At 46.2% G+C, this 20590-nt stretch overlaps 1 protein-coding gene across 2 annotated transcripts; it reads left to right on the top strand.

Moving 5' to 3' along the window:
• Nucleotides 1–901: 901 nt before the first annotated feature.
• Nucleotides 902–20441, top strand: prdm1a (PR domain containing 1a, with ZNF domain). 2 transcript variants are annotated; one of them, XM_061244468.1, is made up of 7 exons: nucleotides 902–1193; nucleotides 7887–8135; nucleotides 11254–11373; nucleotides 13570–13822; nucleotides 16767–17788; nucleotides 18009–18137; nucleotides 18301–20441. In XM_061244468.1, the coding sequence occupies exons 2-7, from the start codon at nucleotides 7908–7910 to the stop codon at nucleotides 18877–18879; spliced, it is 2331 nt and encodes a 776-aa protein (XP_061100452.1). In that variant the 5' UTR covers nucleotides 902–1193; nucleotides 7887–7907; the 3' UTR covers nucleotides 18880–20441. The 2 variants fall into 2 exon arrangements, with proteins under 2 accessions (XP_061100452.1, XP_061100444.1); XM_061244460.1 differs by lacking the exon at nucleotides 902–1193 and adding an exon at nucleotides 5724–5906.
• The last annotated feature ends 149 nt before the right edge of the window (nucleotides 20442–20590 follow it).

The raw sequence follows: 20590 nt of genomic DNA, 5'->3' as shown, positions 1-20590 counted from the left end.
ATCATTTGCTTAAAATTCCTGACCTATTTGCAGCTAAGCAAACCAAGGCTAATGAGTATTTATTACCTCAAAGAATGGATAGGGAGAACGCGGCAATTGTACAAAACTAAAACTAACAATATGGGGAAAAATGTATATGGGTTATTTAAAAAGATATAGTTGTTATGGTCTCTTTCAGTTATTCAGATCATTAGAAGTTCAAATATAATCGAAAGATTACGATTTTCTATTAAATTAATATTGCAGGGGCGGACTATACAAAGCATGTTTGTCAAATTAAACAGTTATAAACATAATTTGTGAAGCATAAATTAACATAATATACGAGAACATAAACAAGGAGACCTTCAAATGGCCATAAAAACGATATTATAATCCTGTTAACGTGTATCAGCATGTTCACAAATAATTATTTAAAATGATACATTTTACACTTCTAAAAATATAAATGCTCTAAATATAGGCTATAGTAGGATACATTGATTGAGAATGCCAATTATAAGCAGTGGATATAAAACGTATTTTTCCAGGTGAGTTGCAATAATTGTACTGCGATCAATTTTGTGTACATATATAGGCTATCAATTACGTTTATAATACAACGAATGTAATTACTTTATTTAATTCCAATAATTTAACTTTCGTTTAATTTTTTCGCAATTGTTAGTATTGGTCTAATCAGGAGAGACTGGCTTTGCCCATGTGCTTCTTTCCTCCGGACGTTTATTCGTAATTACTTCGAAGTCAGGTCAACATTTAAAATACAATGAGAAACTAATGAATTTTCAGCGATGCCAAGTTCAGCAATCCGCTTGGCAGCGGGTGGCAACAATTATGCAGAGTTTTGTAACTTTGGCACCATGAAATGAAATGTGTTAATTACGTTCATGCAGTCTGCAAAGTAGAATGAGGATTTTTTTTAACAATTAGTCCGTCAGAGTTATCGACAGAGTCAGCTCAGAGGAGTTTGTTTTGTTAATTGCTCGTGTTAAGCCTAATTACGGTTTTGGGTGGAGCAGTCAGGACAGGAGGGAGGGGGACGCGCTTTGTATAGACTATGGAAACAGTAAAGTCCTATCTTAACAGACTTCAGTACACTCGGACTACAAAGTGAGACAGTCGCGTATAGGAGCTAAAAATTGGGATACCAGAGCCACCATTCAACGGGAAGAGATTAATGGAAACGCGAACAGGTAAGAACACACGTCCCGGCTGCTTGTATTGTGATAGCAACGATACGTTATGACCTGGCTTACAGTTTTCCAATGTATAGGTAGCTACTCTATTAGGCCTATTTATATAGTTATTACTGGGCAAATCCACGAACATTTTTATCGTTTATTCGCATACCCTACTAATTACATAGGCTACTCTGAACAAATAAAGTTCTTAAACATGTTATTTGTTCCGCACTTTGTCAATTGCTAGTCTTATGGGTTTTTTTTTTGGTGTCTTGTGAATTAAACGTGCGGCAGCCTATTTATAACGAACATTTTACAAGTGGAATGTAAGTTTAAAAAAAAAAAGTTTTTGTTCAGAACTGTGTTCTTGTTTTTGGGAAGTATGCCTGTTAATAGTTAGGCCAAAGCTAATAATTTGTCAAACTCTGCAGCCACCTCAGCATAGAAACTGATAAAACATGCTGAATTGTACAAACTAATTCATACACGAATGCGATAAGAGTTCATTCCAATATTGCGCGACATGAGAAGCTAATCTTCAGCTTTACTTGAACTAGCTAGTTAATGTCCTAGGCTGTCTACCATCATACCACTTTCACTATAAACCATGAAACTTATTCCAGGATATGTCTAACCGGGTTGTTTAAGATTTTCTTGTTATTGTATTATTTTCACCGGTCGAAACCGTTGCCAACGAATCTTACGTTGATATGTGACTTGCTCGCCTCATTTCGCTCCTTTACATTCACGCTACATCATATCAGATTATTCCACTGCCTAATTCAATCACACACTCTCTCGCTCTCTTCTCCATGTTTGTCAAAATGCTTTGGGGTTGACACCGTTTTATCGGTTGAGCCCCCGCTGCGTTCAGTTTAGCGTGTCTGCGCTTTAGCCCGAACACGCGCTGAGAGGGAATATGATCCACGCTCGCAGGTTCCTTTATATCTGTGCAATGTAACACATACCCCAACTCGACATCTACAATAACATTATTTCAGACTACAGCTGTCAAAGGGAGGGGGGTATACGGTTTCTTCACATTCAGTGTCCTATTTTTTTTGTCTGACAACTTTTAAATTATTTAGAACGTTCCAAGAAACGCATAGGCTACGTAACATAATTTATTTTGCAATATCAAGGATAATATTTTTGCTGTATGATTTAATCGTGATGGAAAGCAATGACACCGTTTTGTTTTCTTCTACAAGGTGTTCATCATTTGTTGATCGCCGCATGACTTCAGTGTTGCACAAAAAGGCATGTGACGCCCTCGCCCAGTGACTAATAACACGTTCGGGTTATTTACTGGAAGACAAACGTGCAGATTTATAAACTTTTACTTGATGCGAGACGCATTTAGGAAAAAAACGTCTCGGTTTTTCTGACACTTGATTTATGCGCACACGTGAAATGAAACATGCCCTGCTTGTATAGGCTACATGCGATTTTAGGATGCGATTTCGATAGATGTTGAGAAGGCTGACGGTTGCAATTTTGTTCTTTAGTAACTTTTTCATGCCACAACTGGCTGTTTCGACTGAAGTCCTCTCAGTTTCAGAAACCCGATTGTGGTTTTTTCAGGGAATAGGAGAATTATTATTTTTTTTTAAGAGAGAGGCCTACCTCTTGAAAATGTTCACCTACCCTTTGAACACACACAGCTTTGAACACTGTGTGTGTGCGCGTGTATACACACACATGCATATACGCACGCGTATATATATTTTTCTAAGCAAATTGACAACTGGTGTTAATCCATCAGTTGAACAATGGTTGTGTGAGTGTGTGCATTGTACCACACACAGCACATGGTTGTGTGTCAGACACAGCGGTCCTCGCTTGCCCCTTAATGAAAAGTACAATTTAATCACTGGTGTGCCTGATTAGCTCTTACTGGGGCTTACGGGTGACTGTCTGGGCACAGAATTGATCGGGCCCCCAGACCCCCCTCCCACACCCTCAGCCCCCCACCACTGTGACACAGCCCCTCCAGATGGCCTTGGAAGAACCTGGGTGTAAAGGTTGTTGGGGTGGGGGGGGTGGGGGGGGGGTGGAAGTAGGTCGGATTGGCAGGATTAGGAGCGATGCAGCCTTGCCCTGTTATGCTACGCGTGGCAGGAAGGCTCGCCTGACACCGTGCCACGCACATGCACCCCCACCCCTCCAATCACTCCCCACCTCCCCATCTGAGCCAAGCAGGGAGATCATAGCTAAGTCTAACCTCCATAATGTTTCTAATGGCTCCTCCATTGTGGGATTATCCCTTTCTAGAACAATGCCCAAACCCCCCAGCCCTTCTTCAGCCCCCAGGGCTCTGAGAAAAGCCCTAACTGAATGTGGGGTTTCTTATTTGAGCCTTTTTACCGCAACTTATTTGAACTCAGTGCTAGCCCTCTGGCTTCCGACTGGCAGTGAGGACGGACACACTGGTCAGTTTTTCAGCACTTTGTAGCACGCGTGGCTGTGGTTGTGATTTTGATTAAATAAAACCACCCTGGATCAGCACCTGGAGGTCTCAGTAGAACCCCTACTCCTTCTAAAGACTTCAGGGCTTTACTGCTGATTGACATTATTCCTCCATGTAGGCCATGTAATCAGAAAACAGACTTTCGTTTTTAAAAATCTAAAGAAAACCGAAAAGTAAAACTTCCACACTTGAGATGCTATCATTGATAGCATGCAGATTTAAATGTGTGTGTGGCTGGGGGGTGTATTTCAATGTAGAACCCTTCTAGGGCCAAACAACCAGTTTAAAAAAAGAAAAGAAAATGAAAACGAGCAGAAACGTCAGACTGCAGTCTTCCCAGAATGTCTCATGGTAATAGACAGTTGGATTGTTGTACCTTTTGGTCTGACTTGCATCAACTTTTAATAAAAGTTTCATGTACCTGTGTGTTTGAAGTTGGTACAGTCTCCCAACTCACCTCAGCTGTTTCTCCCTCTCATTCCCACTCTCCAGATTGTTCTCTGTCATGGTACATTACATTACTCTATACATTTCTCTATCTGGCACCCCCCCCCCCCCCCCCTCTGGTGTGTTCTGCAGCATGTTCAATGGGCACAGGCTAGCAGGTATGGACAGATAGAAGCCCTCTGAAAAACTAACAAACCAGCAGGACTTCTCCCCGCAGGCATACAGGCCATATTAAACCCCTCAGCATAAACAAAGAAAAGCAATTCAAATTTCACTCCAGAGCCACCCTTTCTGCCCCCCCCCCCCCCGCCCCCCCCCCCCCCTCTCTCACCCACCCTTTGAGTGAGCTACCAAACCCTGGAGCCCTGGAGGGAAGAGAGCAGGCCAGTTTGTAAGTTTTAAGGATGGTTGGTGGTGTGGGGTGAAATTAAACGGGGAGGTTAGGGGGGTTCACTGGGAATGCTCTCAACATTGGTCTCCAAAGGAAGCTATTGAACCCTAGGTTTACATTTTTTTTTTTTTTTCTTTTTGCATGTCTGCTTCCGTTCGCTGTGCGCCTCGGCAGCGACTGGAGGCCGAACGCTGGTGGCCCGTCTCGGGAAGGGACGGGGGCGGGTGGGCATTGAGGGAGGTGGGGGGGGGGGGGGTCTGGGAGCCCACGGCAGGACGTGGCGTCCGCTGGCAGGAAGTAATTGCCAGTGAGGCAGCGAGTGATGTGGTCAACGCTCTGTCACTGATGAGGGGAAGGAAGGGGGGGGGGGGTGAAGCCTGCAGTCCTCCTTAGTCTCCCCCCATTCCCCCCCTCACCCTCTGCTTGTTTTCCTTTTCCCTTTATTTCTCTTATTTACTCTCCCTTGTTGGGTTCAGTCCCACCCCAACAGACAGACAGGGTGCATCTGGTCATTGCCATAGCGGAGAGGGGGAGATGGTCAGAGACAGGAGAGGAAGAGAGCGAGGATGTAGAGGTTGAGAATAAGAGGTTGGGTGCTAGTTGGTTCCAGTACACTTTGTTAACAGGTGGCTTTGTTGCTAACGGATGTTGCTGGTCTGGGTTTGTGGAACGTGATCTCTGTATGCGACGGGTGGAAGTGAGCACAATAGCGCCTCCTGGAGGAGTTGGGTTGGGGTGGGGGGTTGTTTTCAGAGAGAAACAGGAACGTCTTCTGCAGCTCTCTGCACTCAGTAAACAATTGTGCGTCACAGGATGTCCTTCAGCTGCCCAGAGAGAGCTGGAGAGGAAGTATGATCATCACTGATGCCCCCCCCCACCCCTTACAAAAAACATCTCCCTATCTCAGGGGAGCTGTCTGTCAATAAAACAGGATTACACCCCGGCTCAAACAGAGAGGGGTAATTGATACATACATTTTATTAGGGATTTTATTCAGTGTGCGTGCCATGCAGCAGGGGGCCAAGACTTTCAGGTGAAAGCACTCTGGCGCTTCCTCTCAGTTGTCGCTGTGCGCTGTCGGGGAGGTGACTGGAGCCACGGCTCGGAGACTTGTTCTCACTTTCCTGAGGGGAGGAGTCAGGAAGAGAGAGGGAGGGGAAGAAGGGAGGGAGGGATCAGGCACACTTTAGTCCTCAACAAGTGAGTGAGCCATTCATTCAGGCAGTCAGTCACTCAGAAGAGCAGTCGCACACACCCTCACTTGAGCAACAAGGGAGAGCGAGTGAAAGAGAGAGAGAGAGAGAGAGAGAGAGAGAGAGAGAGGGAGGGAGTACAGCACCTGTCCCACACACACTCACACGGGGAAGAGAGATCACACACATTCTGCCCTATGTGTGGCTCAGCTCTGGGCGTCCCAGTAAGTAAGATTTGTCTTCTCTCCACAGCTCTGCAAGGGCTTTTGCTGTTTTTTATTTGTTAAATTTTCATTTTTGTGATGTGTTACTTTTAGGCAACTTTCTCTTGGTTTGTTGATTCAACCTTTTCTTCTTTTTGTCTTTTTTAAGTTGCCTTTGGAAAAGCAAATCTTTTATCTGAATTATTATTATTATTATTTTTTTTTACTTTCCTAAAGTACAGAATAAAGAATTATTTTTTTCTTTATTTATGATTTGTGAATAGATTTAATTTAGATTAATTTAGCTTTTGTATTGTGTAATTTCAAGTCTTTGGCATTCGATCATTTTAAAATGATTCTTTGTGTGTGAAGTTGACCTGAAGACTTGACTTTTGTTGGTGACTTTTTTCAGAATATATATCTCAGTTTCAGTATTAGTTTCATTGTCTCACAGCTGTCATGGGTTACATTTTTTTCACAGCGAAGCAAAAAGACTCTTTACTCTTTTACTCTTTTTTTTTTTCTTCCTATGTAACCAAAATGCCAACTCTGTACAGTTTACACCAGGTTGTTGGGATTCGTTTCTGTTCTGTGCGAAAGGGTCAAAGTTTCTTTGCCCTTTCAGCGCTTTGGATAAAGGCGCTATATAAATGCCAACCATTTACCATTTTCTGCACATTTTCTCAAACTTTCTTGGAGCCCAGCCGTTGTGAACATTGGTTGAGTTGAGTTGTTACGCGGGTGGAGCAGTGCTTTCATCCCGCTTTCTGTGATGGGTTGCGTTAGCAGGCTGGGGTGTGCCTTATGGTCAGGGGGCCTACGTGGTTGTTGGTATCCAGGACTGGGAGAGCGTGCGAGCAGAGTAGACGTCTCAGGTTGAGCGGTGCTGGTTGGGATTAGCGGTCTCCTGGTGAAGGTTTGCCTGCTGGGATGAGGCGTGCAGAAACGGCCTCTGCCCACTGAAACACTGGGACATTTCAGGATGTCAGTGGGTGGCAGGGGGGGGGGGGTAGTGGCTGGTGTTTGAAGCTTGTTTGTGCCACTACAACCCTTCGTTGGTGGGAAAGTTGGGATCCCCCCGCCCCCTCAGCGCTCCGACCTGCTCTGGGACAGTTTGCCGGTTCCGGCCTGACCGCCACGCTGCTTCCAAATTTAGCTCCATTCAGGAGCAGACGGCGCTTCCTTCCTAATCCTTCCCCTGTTTATGACACCGCTTCCCACCCCCTCCCAGAGCGGGGCGAGGAGAGCAGGGCCTGCCGCGGCCCTGACCTCGCTGACACTGAAGGACCCCCCTGCCCCCCCCCCCCTCCAGAGTCCCCTCTGCTCGTCCGCTCTGCCTGCCGTTCTCTCGCTCCGCTGTGGATTTGCCTTTTTCAGACGGGGGGAGCCCATTTGGCTGTTTTTTTTTTTTTTGGTGGTGTTCGTTTTTTTTCTGCATTCTTTCGCCTTGGGTCACGGACTTTACATATGCGACCAGTTCCCTTCCTGAAAAAGGGCCGGAGGACTGAGAACTGGCCAGACGTGTCACACGCTAATCGTCGGGTAGGGGTTATTTCCCATGCTTCGGCCAGAATAGTTTTGCGTCCCCGGGGAATTGCTGATTGAAAAAAAAGTTGTGCGTTTGCATGTGTACACATGCGCGCTAGCGTCTTTTTAAAGTCAATTCGATGTTTTACTGTTGCTGTTACTGTCACACAGTGGTTGGACCATACTGGAAGACTGCACAGGCAATGGGAGACTTTCTCCTGACTACTCTTGAGAGAGCGGTCTTTTGTTTTGGGAGAGTGTAAGCTCCCTCCAGTCACCCCATGGGGGAAGTGCTGGATGTGAATCTGGCTTGCCCCTATCCCCGTCCCCTATCCCTGTCCCGAAGCAAAGCAGACTGTCCGATTAGTCAGCGTCTCAGAAGAAACCACAGACTGGGGTCTAATGGTGATAAAATCTCTCTCTCCCTCTCTACCCATCTCTCTCCCCCTCTCTACCTATCTCTCTCTCTCTCAGGCCTCCCAGCATAGCACAGTCATGTTGACCACAGAGGGGGCCCCCCATACCGCTGACCACGCCGCAGTGAAAATGGACGTCGAGGATGCAGACATGACCAAGTGGACAGAGGCCGAGTTTGAGGAGAAGTGCACCTACATAGTGAAGGACCATCCGCTGGAGGGAGGTTCTGAAAGCCCCGAGCTGACCCGGGCGGAAGCTTCGCTCCCCCGGAACCTACTGTTCAAACACCCGCCCAGCTCCAAAGAGGTAGGCCTCCGACTCACTCCCCCTCTCCTTCTCCCTCTCCTTCCCTCCGTCCGCTTCCATGTCGCGCACGGACGTACCTGGCTCAGCTCATCCTGTTTAGTTCAGAAAGAGAGTGGGTTGTGTGGCCTTTTTTTGGGACAACTTAAGTGGACCACTGTGGTAGACCGTGTGTAGAAGGGAGTAGAATAGTGTATAGATACTATCAGTAGTCTGTCCCTGACCTGAGGTTTTTAAGATGCTATTTCTGAATCAGACCGAGTACACTGACAGTCATTCAAGCAAAAGGCAGGCTTCTTAGAAATGGTTTACACCTCAGTTAATGTAAAAAAGAAAAAAAAAAAAAAAAAAAAAATTGTGTTTTCTGAAGAGCGGAGAACTCTGATCAGTGGACTCTCCGTCGTAGGCGAACGCAGCGAAGGGGGGGGGGGGATCGAGCTGATATCCCTCCTTTGGGAATTTCAGGGTGGGTGGGAGTGGAGAGACTGGCGGAGGGGGTCACACAGTTTTGTTTTCCCCTCCCTGTCAGAGCGGCGTTGCAAAAGTTTATACAATGCCTGTGCTGTAGAGACCTCTGTCACAGCGCAACAGGTCTGTGATTAATCTCCTTTATCAGCGCTGTCAACAGCGTTTTTAACTGATTAAAGAACACCTCTGTGTGTGTGTGTGTGTGTGTGTGTGTGTGTGTGTGTGTGTGTGTGTGTGTGTGTGTGTGTGTGGGCGTGGGCGTGGGCATGTGTGTATGCAGACCTGTGTGTGTGCGATGTGCTCCAGCCATAGTGAAATCTTCCTGTTTCCATTCTGTGACACGCCGTAGTCGCACCTCTCCCCAGGGAAAAGAAGGCGCTGCTCACTAAACTATGTTTGTCCACACACTGTTGTTCCTCCACTCCCCCTTCTTCCTCTAGCAAGGGGAGAAACAAGAGTAAATAAGAAAGTGCTGCATTTACAGAAGTGTAAATAAGAAATCACTGCATTAACCAGGACCTGGGGCAGTGCGTGATAGGGTTTAGCAGAGCAGGTCTGAATCATGAGTCGCATTGTGTTTCACCTGATTACAGATGCAGGCAATTTACACAAACCAAAGGGAATGATTATAAATTGTTTTTTTCTTCATCATTCAGTTGTTTATCACGTGGTAAACGTGCTTACACTTTTTCTCGAAAGATAGTGCTTCAGTAAATATTTAACACCACAGTGTTAGTGGGGGGGACAGGAAAAGGCATTGTAGAAATCACTGATGGTAATGATCAAAGGGTATTGACAGCCTGTTTAGATGCCATTGTCTTTGTTAATAATTATCAAAAAAGTGCTACTGATCCACAAAACCTCTTTTAACCCGTCATGTTCTATAGATTTTGCAAAGGGGGGGATTTCCTGGCCTCTTTAAAGTGGGTGTCTTGCGTATGATCTGCGGGGGGAATAAAGAGATACTCTTGAGCTTTGGCCGGGAGGAGCACGGCGATTGAGTCTGGTTCCTCAGGTGTTGCTACTTTGAGGAGATTAGGAGAGGCGGTGCGTAATCCTGGCCTCAGACAGTGAGTTTCAGTGCTATAATGGCTCCCTGTGTTTTCAAGAGAAACATCAGCAGCCACTCACTCACGCACGCACACACACACGCACGCATGTATACACCCAAACACACTCACCTTCCTTTGAAGTCATTCATCTGAAAGAAACAAAAAGCTGTAATTGGAGCTGTTTGTTTCTGCTTGAAAGGTATTTCTCATTTTCCTTTCTTATATGGGAAGTGTGTTTCTGGGGTCAGCGTGAGATTCCCCCCCCCCCGCGTCGTCTCATGCTGGAGGGAAACCTTACCTGTGCAGTGTTGCACTCCTGACATTTCTGGAGTAAACTCTGGTCGTCACACATGACCCCCCGTGACAGGAAAGGCAGCTTTTAGCTGAGGAACAAATGGAGAGATAATGAAAAAGGGGTAAAGGCTGGGGTCACGACCAGGGTGATTTGTGCGGTGATGTGGCTCCAAGACTAGTGGCATCAGGACAGGGGTTTCTCCTCTTAAGTGTGGGCGCCCTCTGAACCTCTGAAATCTTAGTGAGCTTTGGAAAGTTGCCAGTGGAGTTAGTTTTAGGTCAGAGAGGGAGAGGTACTGCCCCCTTACAGACACACAGCTCCTCCAGATGGCTGGGGGCTGAAGTGATGGTTCTTTTATCTTTACCTGGGCCCAATGATGCATGCAGTTCAGGGAACTAGGCAGGGGTGTAGGCTGCCTTGATTCTGGGGCCGCCATTGACCCAGAACAGTCCTGCCACCTCCGTCAACTCCGCTCTCTAACTACACCCACCTGCCCGCTTTTAACTTTCATGAAAAAGAAAAGCACAACTGGATTTCTCACAATTTGCCTCTTGTACATTTGTTTATTATTATTATTATGCACTGTCTATTGCCTTCCAATCAATTAAAGAAAACACAGAGATCAAGATTAGCTATAATTATTTTGTGAACTTTTAGTGGTAGGAGCCTGAAGGGTTTGTTGAAATCACAAACCTGTTTGTTGAGCTTCAATATGAATTGCACTGATGGTAATGGCAGTCACTTCCTGATTCCGATGTAAAAGTGGGCAGATAACAGGAAGTGATTAAGCAAATCATGCCTAACCGCTGATCTAAATAAGTACCAAGTCTTTGGCTGGTGGTCTGTTGTATTGGGACTGGCTACATCCCAGTGAGCACTCATTAGTCTAAACGGAAAGTTAATTATTTAAAGATAAGATTTTGACATTCCGTTGTTACTGGTCATAATCGTGTGCTTCAGGAAAAAACAGTTACTGTTGCTCTATTCACACGGTTTATATTTTGGCCTTTAGGAAATGCACTTATCCAGATAAGTTTACACAGTTTATTACATTTTATATAGAACCCATTTACATATAAAATGGATATTTGCTGAACCGGTTCAGGTTAGGTGTATTCAATTGCACAACAGTAGGCCCCAACCTGGGAATAAAACCCACAACCTTTGAATTACAAGCGCTATGTACTTCTTTTCAGGGAGGGGGTCGTGGCATGAATGAAGAGTTTGGATTTGCTATGCACACTCGCCTTGTGTCAGTAAGCTGTCCTTTAAGTTAATTTTATTGAATTTATCTCTCTTTCTGTAGGTGACTGGAGTGGCAAGCAGAGAGTACATCCCTAAGGGGACACGCTTTGGCCCCCTGGTGGGTGAGAGCTACACTGCAGAGACTGTGCCCAAGGACGCAAACAGGAAGTACTTCTGGAGGGTGAGTGTTCAGTTCTGGAGTTCCTTTTACACAAGAAACGAGTGGGCAAAAACACACCGGTCATTTCTCGTTCCACTGCCATCTCACTTCCTGTGTGACATCATTGCCATCAGATTCCTCCGAAACCGAGTACGAGCGCTCTGCTGTGTGCAAACGGTACAGAATTGCTGAGTAAACATCTGTTCTTTTGGGAAGTGTTTGTGTTTGAGTTGGTGGTGAATGATGGACACCACAGAGTGGAAGGATTGAAGTGTGTGTGCATACATCAGGGTTGTCTTGGAATGAAAAAACATAGGCAGGCAAGAAGAAAAAAAACCTATGTGTCTCTCTGTCACGTCGTGTCCGGGCTCCCTTGTTGCCAGTAAGGATGCAGCATCTCACAGTGACTCAGCGAGGAAGTGGCTTTTAGCCACTGAATGCCTCACAGACGCTGTTCGAGTCATTCTGCCTGCCAGCTGTTGCTAGGGAGAAACTGCAAAGTAATGACAGTGCAGGCAGGGCACAGATGCAGTGCAGAGGTGCAACGTAGACGGTGCCAACACGCAGCGTTGGTCTGTGCAGAGAGGAGTTCTTAGACAAGTGCATAACATGGTACACAACTACTCCTATTTCCATCTGCACGGCCAGGTCCCAGGTAACACAAAATTGTGACATTGTTACAACCCTTTGACTTCAGGAGAAGGAGCGCTCATGTTGTGGTACACTTAATCAGTCTGGCTGTGTATCATTGTGTGTTGCAATTATATAGGTACTAAAATGATCGATGTAAGATTACTTAAATGTACATACTCTACAAAATGTAGAATTTGTAGTCACTTTTGCTGTTGAGGAAAGCCTACATTTATTCGGCTTAGTTGTTTTGTTTTTTTTCTCTGATGTTTATATTTCTTTCCGTCTTACGTTATATCGGTCCTGAATTCAGTAAGAGTGGCAAATGTGGTAAAAAGTACAGTAAATTGTGAAGTGGAAAAGAAAAAAAAATGACGAGAGGCTTTTGAAACATCTTTAGAAAGGGACCTCCCTCCTTTACAGTGCAGAGTGATGTCATCGTTCCTGGAAATGACAGGTTCGGAGTAAACAAAAACCCTTCTCCATCCCCCCGCCTACAAAACCAGTCCACCCCCACACCTTCAGAACCTGCGCCTCCCCCTGTGACCTCCCGGTTCTTTAACCCTCTTAAAAAAACCATCATACTCATAACTACAGGTTCTCATGAACTTTATGAAAAGACCACATGACTTTCAGACCCTTTTTCCTCTCACAGGAAGTGTCTCAGAACAAGCAGAAACAAGTGTTCATAAGTTTCTTCAGTGAAACGCATCATCTGAGCTTGATAACCTTCCACCTTTATATTGCCAAATAACAATTTTAAGATGACATGCTGCAGAGGTGAGGGTTGCGTGGAGACACGTAGCAGTAATCCACATAAGTAAAACACATCTGGACCTGTGAACACTCGCGCAAACGCACACGCACACGCACAAATATGCACGCGCGCAATCACTCACGCGTACATGCACACACACACACACACACAGGCGCACACATACTCTCAAACTCTCTCTTAAGCCGTCAGTGGCTCTGTCATCCTGTCAGAATCCCCTCTCACTTGCGATTGCGGGTCTTGCAGAAAAGGTGCTAATGTGTCTGTTGTGACCTTATGTTGTGTCAGCAAACTGGTGAGAGTGAGAGCGATTCAGGGTAGGGAGACTGAGAAAGAAAGAGCAAAAAATTGTTTGGCTGTAGATTCAGTGTTGGGCTGTGACGTTGCTGACGGAGCTGACTCAATTCTTGACGAGGGTTTGTGACTTTATAAGAGCGTGTGTATGACTCCCACTTGTCGATCTGTCTGAACAGAGGCACACAAGTCAGTCTGCTCAGTAGACTGTAGGCATTGAAATACAGCTCAAGGTGTAGGTAGAAGGAGAAGGTACTTGCGTGAGCTGTAGAACATCAATAGTTAACTGTTTAGCTGAAAGAAAGAAAAAAACAACAGATAGAAAGAAAGAAAGAGGCAGAGATATTTGTCACAGTGATGGATTTGCATTAGACATCAGAAATATCTCAGCTGCTGAAAACAAAACTAATGCAACTTAAATTATTGCTTATGTTTTAATGTGAGGAATCCTGGAATTACTTAAAAGTTGTTGTTTTTTTACGATGAATACATATTTAAATTATTCTTCCTATTTGCAGATCTACGCAGAGGGGGAGTTCCACCATTTTGTGGACGGCTTCAATGAGCAGAACAGCAACTGGATGCGTTATGTGAACCCAGCCCATTCTCAGCAGGAGCAGAACCTGGCTGCCTGCCAAAACGGCATGAACATCTACTTCTACACTGTCAAGCCCATCCCGGCCAACCAGGAGCTGCTGGTGTGGTACTGCCCCGAGTTTGCGGAGCGTCTGCACTACCCGCCCTCCGGAGAGCTCATGATGCAGAAACTCAGTAAGTTTGAATACCTCGGTCAAATTTTCTATTCTTCTGCCTGCATTCTGTTTGGAAATTAATGAATATATGCAACATTTTAAAATGGCAACAGTGAATGTTCATCAATCAGATAAGCCTTAAACCTTAAAAATGACATGAATATATTTAGCCCGACTGGCCTTTCATATTCAGATTGAAGGAAAGAAATGTCTTAATGTGTGTGCCATAGCCTAAGTGACTGCCTTATTTTTGGCAAACAGCAGATTATTTTCTTTTTCTTTTCCTGTTTCCCCTTGTTGTGCTCTGGCTCAAAGAACTCAACAGTTCCTTTACACAGTTCCTGCTCTTTTTCCCTCCCCTTGGTTACATCATAGGGGGCTTTGTGTGAACCTATGTTCTGTGGCTCAAGGCTGTGAGTTCTCGCCATCCAAATTAATTGCTGGGAAAATAGGGGGTTTGGGAAGTACATGTTCTTCTTTCTGCCACGGGACAAAAGAGGATGAACACTCTCTTAAAGTCTTGTTCTCCCTTGGATGGCTCATGGTCAGACCTGGTTGTAATGGCATTTAATTACATGGTGCTGTCCTGGTTTAGTGCCAGTCAAAGGCACTTAAAAATGTCCTTTCAACAGCAAAGGTGCCCTGACATGTTCTATCTGTGGTTGCTTAACAGGCAATAAAAATCACAGCTCTGGGCATTTCTGTCTGAAAGAGAGGGAGCGAGAGACTGAAATATATATAAAAACAAAGGTGTGGTTAAGTCAGCTCAGTTTCCAAATCCTTTCCTTGTTATCTTAAAGTGCATGTAAAGTGCAATATCTTGCTCCTTGTTGCTAGCCTTGGAATAGTTGATTGGGGTGGCCTTTCTGAATTCAACACCGTGTGGTTAGCTTTTTGCTGTGCAGTAGAATTGGACTTACCACCCACGCTAGAGCCTGGCCCAGTCATACAAGAACCAAGAGCGCACCGCCCCCTAGAGACAGGAGCCGTTGTGAGTCAGCAGATTATGACCACAGGGAATTCTGGGTAATACATGTCTGGAGGTGACTTGAGCCGCCTACATAAGGCTGAAATATTAATCAGAGGGTGCAGACCAGTGTCAGTTTGATGGTTTCACTTATGAAAGTTTGAACTGAGTAGCCATTACTTTATGATGCTTCCTTGGTCTACTGTGAAGGAAGTACCCCTGTTTGTGAACATTGCTTCCATTCCGCTGTAAAGACACTGAAAACATCTCACAAGTTGGTGACTACCAACCATTCTTTTATTCAGACAAGCCCCCTCTCATTCACAAACACTAATGCTCACTGGCTCTTACACTTAAATACACTGTCCCTTTCATGTTCTGTCTCACTCTGATACACACAAACATGTACACGTACGAACACACAGCTCTGTCTCTCTTGTCATTGGCAGCAGTGTGAGCTTGGAACTGCTGACAGCTCTTTGGCACGACTCCCTCATTTATTTGGCACTGAAATAGAAAGAAAGGGAACAAAAAAAGGCCTCCTCCATTGACTACTTGAACTTCCTGGCAGCCCAACCCGCTGACAGATTGATATCTCTGTGATCGCTGGCTGTTTGTTTTCTCTCTGCTCTCTGGGAGGCTTGGGATGGGCCCTGTCACAAGGGCAATGGGAGAGCAGATAGGCTGATGGGGGGGGCTGATAGAAGCTCAGTGTTTACTCACTACTGCTGGGGAAGTTTTTTTTTTTTGCCGGGTGGGGTTTGGGAACTGACCGTGTAGCACTGGTAGATTTTGGACAGGGCCATGTCCTGAATCTAAGAGCCATGTGTATTTTATGTAAATGTCCAAGGAGTGGTTCAGACTAGCTAATCTCTAGGTAAGCATACCATTTATCATTACTAGAATATCACTGAGACGTTGTCAGCACCTTGTGACCAAAGAAGCAGCTGCTTCACCATCCTTTAACCAAGAATCAATAGAAAAGTAGAAAAAGTAGTTTACTGTAAGAAACTGTAAGAGAGACCCCTTGTGCTGTGTAAATACCTGTTTTCTCCCTTCATATTACACAGAACAATTGTGTGAGCTGTCATGCCACTTGACTGACAGCTCCAAAAGCCAGTGTTTGAAAAGCAGTGTGACAGAATGTGTTATTGATTGAGCGCTTACTGGAGGAGGTGTGTAAACGCTAGGACAAAGGCCCCTGAGATGGACTTGTCTTCATTGGCTACTTTGTCAGGAGGTGCCCAAATTTGGGTGGGGGTGGGATTTGGGGTGGCAGGCCAAGCTTTGTGACCTCTATCAGCAGGAAATGTTCACTCAGCCCCTTACCCCCCTCCCCCATCCCCCTTCTCTCGATCTTATCTACCCTGGTGATATCTACCCCCTCCCCCTGCCCCCAGCCAGGGGCACTACCGGGCCTCACTTCCTTCTTGGCCCCAGGTCCTCATTCAAGATGATTCATCAAACTGTCGCCTAAATGAGAACTTCATTACTCTACTGTTTTAAAATTCCAGCATGGCTGGAGAAAGAGGCTCTTTGTTTGCCTAACTCCTATTCAGCATTTTTAATGCCCATAAAAACTGTGGAAACGCCACCGAAAAGAAAACAGGTTGAAATCCTCTGCTGAGCCCAAAGACTGCACTGTGCCAGTCTGTAGTGGAGAGTAGATGGATCACTGCTTCTCTCCACACTGATCCTCAGTGCCGTGCCAATACTTGGCGGTTGAGTTGGCACGGACAGGCCGTCGTTGTGGTTTGGCCGGGGGTCTGTCTCGTCACAGCGGTAGCCTTTTGCAGAAACGCCCGACGTTCAGTTTCTGTTATTCTCCTCAAGCAAGTAAAGGCGACCTCACCGCTTTGCTTGCTTGCTGCGGTCAGATACACCCTGCTTCTCCTGTCTGTCTTTCTGACGAACGGACCACATTACAGGACAAAGGGAAGGAGACACTGATTTAAGGGAACAGAAGGAGTAACAATTTGTCTTCTTTTCTCTACAGAGCAGAGTTTGATGGAGGTAAAGCAGCAGACTTCTGAGGTGTCCCCAGTCTGGGAGAAGAGCTCTGGAAAGAGGGAGCACAGCGTCTCTGAAATCCTCAAGGGAACCCACAAGGAGCCCAGCAGGCCCATACCCACACTCCCCAGGTGCCTGCCATCCCGCAAATGCAGTCCGGAGCGCACCTTCCACCCCCACGTCATCTACCCTGTCCGCCCCCATGTCAACAAAGAGTACTTGAAGCCCAGCCCTGCGTTCGGCATAGACCGCACTAGCTACCACGCCCACTCCCCTGGCCAGTCCTCTGCCACGCCCAGCCCCAGTGCCCGGAGCAGCCCAGAGCCCAGCCCACAGAGCAGCCCAGGGCTGCAGGCCCCAACACCCTCAACCCACGAGCACAAGGAGGGCTTCCCCTTCTCCACGCTGTACAGCCGAGGTTTGGGACACTACACTGGCTACTCAGCCCCTGGGCACCTCCCCTCAGCCTTCTACCCCAGCTCCCACTACCCCCGCTACCTCCTGCCCCACTACCCCATGGGCTGCAACGGGCTTAGCGGGGCTCCCGTGGGCTCCATCTTCCCCCGCGTGTACCCATTTTACAGCAACTTGCTCCCTGGAGGGGCGCTGCCCCCCCACATGCCCCTCCCAGCTAGCATGGTGCCCCCCGAGGGGGGCCGGCGGCTTCTCCTGCCGCCCGACTCGGCCCACAGGGACTTCCTGCACCCAGCGCCCACCAGTGCCTTTTCAGCAGCCAGCCTGAAGGACAGCGCCCCCCATGGCCCCGGCAGCGGCTCGCCCACCGCTGGCTCGGCCGCCTCCACCGACCGGATGCCCACCAAGCCCACCCCGGCGCTGCTGCCCCCGGGCCGCATCGACGAGGAGGCCATCAACCTCAGCAAGATGAAGCGCAGCAACAGCAGCACCGGTTACAAGACGCTGCCATACCCGCTCAAGAAGCAGAACGGCAAGATCAAGTATGAGTGCAATGTCTGCAACAAGACCTTTGGGCAGCTCTCAAACCTGAAGGTAAGCTTCTTTGCCACTTGTCTTGTTCAACCAGTTCTCTACTCGTCTAGCTATTACATTTAAGTTTGTTTTCCTTTTGAACTGTAATAAGGGCATCATTCCTGCTTGGTTGGCAAATTAACATACTGGAACTCAAGCACCTGTAGAAGACCGACTTTATATTTATATTTAAAGTTATTTATATGTAACTAATTGTTCTTTCCCTCCCCTGTGCTCTCAGGTGCATTTGCGTGTTCACAGTGGAGAGAGACCTTTCAAGTGTCACACATGCAGTAAGGGCTTCACCCAGCTGGCCCACCTGCAGAAACATTATCTGGTCCACACAGGCGAAAAGCCACACGAGTGCCAGGTAAGACACCAGCCCCACACACCTATCTGACATTCTACCTGTCAGTCTGTCTGACGAATCACTATGGCCCTCCCCTGAGTCAATCAGTGTGAATACTGCTGTATCTGTATCTGAATACTGTTGTAACAGCATCTGACCATCGATCTTCTCTCCCGGCCTACAGGTGTGTCACAAGCGCTTCAGCAGCACCAGCAACCTGAAGACTCATCTGCGCCTGCATTCGGGTGAGAAGCCCTACCAGTGCAAGCTATGCCCGGCCAAGTTTACACAGTTTGTGCACCTCAAACTGCACAAGCGCCTGCACACGCGCGACCGCCCACACAAGTGCCTGCACTGCCACCGCTGCTACATCCACCTGAGCAGCCTGAAGGTCCACCTGAAGGGCCACTGCCCCGCCGCGCCCTCCCCTCCCGTGCGCTCCCTCGGCGACCTCAACCGCGTCAACGAGGAGATCGAGCGCTTCGACCTCAGTGACTACGCCGACCGGCTGGAGGAGCCGGACAGTGTGGACATGGACGTGGAGACGATAGTGGAAAAACAGATCCTCAACATGCTCTGGAGGGACATGGACCTCAAGGCCTCCTACCACAAGGGCGGCACCACTGGCGAGCTGCTCTCTGCAGGCTACGGCCTCTACGAGCCCGGCAATGAGACCTCCGTCATCAAGCTGAGACTCGGTAGCCCTCTACCTCTCCTCCCCATCAAGGTCAAACAGGAATCCGTCGAGCCCATGGATCCATAATTCCCACCCCGAATGCCCACCTTTTACTGAAGGAAGCGTGTAATGGAAAGTGACTGTGTATATGAGAGCCAGGCTGCCTGGGGCATAGTGTACATAGTTTCTTTTGTTGTTGTAACAAGGCTTTGGCTCCTCCATCAGGGACTTTTGTACTCAGGGCTAAGAAAGGCATTGTTTCAGACTACTCATGGTCTCCTTCTCTTTCCACTTATGTTAAAGACAATCATGTATAATGATTTAATATTATTATTAATATTATTATTGTTGTTTTTGTTGTCATTATTTTCAAGTTTTGTCAGTTCAATTCTTATATATTCTACCTAATTTATTATGCAATTAGTTTAAATAGTCTAAAAGCAACACATGCAAATGTTTACAATGACCAGATAATTCATTGTAATTTAATATTTTCTTATTTCTGTCTTTTTCTATGTGGCCATTCTTTTGTAGATATTTTTCTTCTTGTGTGTGCTTGTCTTGTTAGGTTGTCCCTCAGATTAAAGAGAGAGAGAATTCAATGTATAGTAGAGGTCAGCATCATTCAGTATTCAGGGTTATTTTTCACATAAGGTATGAAATATCAATGGCTTGTTTTTGTGTTGCCAAAGGTCGACATTTGAAATGTTAAACTATGGGATCATTAGTGTAAAAAAAGAAAAGAACTTGTGTTTTTGTTCCACATTGTCGCCCCTTTCCCCAGTACTTCTGTTTAGATTCTAGTTAATTTAACTGAAACTAAAGGGCATTTTGTATATATATTTTTTCAACAACGGTTACCTCAGTGTGTGTGTGTGTGTGTGTGTGTCCGGAGAGACGAGGGAGCGGCTGTTATATTTATTGCTTTGCTACTTGAAGAAGAAAAACCAAAATGAACTGAAAGAGTCAGTTTTTCAGCTCGGCCCAAAGAGCCGGAGAAATCCATTTAGATGTAGCACGTCGGCTATAAAGCTGAAAATACTCTATTTGTAGAGGCAAAAGTGATCTTTGATATGCTGTCGATACCAAAAAGAGACTATTGAACGTAAAGGGAGAGCTTTTTGGATTTGAGGGCTAGTTACCAAAGTTCACTTGGTTTTGTTTCAAGCACCAAAAATAATTAAATGAAAAATAAAAAAACAAACGAAGAGGAATATTCTGTGTGTAATGTATAAATGAAGTGTTGGTTAGCTGTGATCTGTTCTTAGCCTATTGCTTTTTGTTTTTGTGTTTATTTTTTGGAAATTGCCCCCATCGCTCTCGTGAATAGCACAGACCAAAGCGGTCGTCTGCACTGGCAACTCTGTCTCTTTACTGCCAGTGCTTTTTAACATGATTTGACAAAGAGACTATTCAGCAATAGCTTTAAGATGACCTCGTCTGCACGGCGAATGCGTCTGGCCGAGGGTTGGCGCCCTGAATGTAGCAGTACAGTGGAGCTTGCACCTGAACTATGACCAAAGTTTCCCCTACAAAGTTTCACCTACTTCAGTCTTTAAAGGAATTTTTTTTCTTTTGTTTACATACCAGTTTACATAGTTATGTGCAACATGTCAAAATGTAAATTATGATATAAATGTTCACTGCTCTATCCGTGTACTCGTCTGTGGTTATTTCCTCCCCATCAGTTTTTCTCATTGGGGAATGTCAGAGGGTTTTTGGAAAAATCCCCTGGTTATGTTCGCTGCGAGGGGATGTAGAGACAAGCTGAGTAAAACCAAGTAAAAAGATAAAGTAA

Source organism: Conger conger, chromosome 1, assembly GCF_963514075.1.
Source record: "Conger conger chromosome 1, fConCon1.1, whole genome shotgun sequence".
Classification (NCBI taxonomy): domain Eukaryota; kingdom Metazoa; phylum Chordata; class Actinopteri; order Anguilliformes; family Congridae; genus Conger; species Conger conger.
The sequence above is the reverse complement of the archived record's forward strand: the minus strand, read 5'-3'. Positions and strand labels throughout refer to the sequence as shown.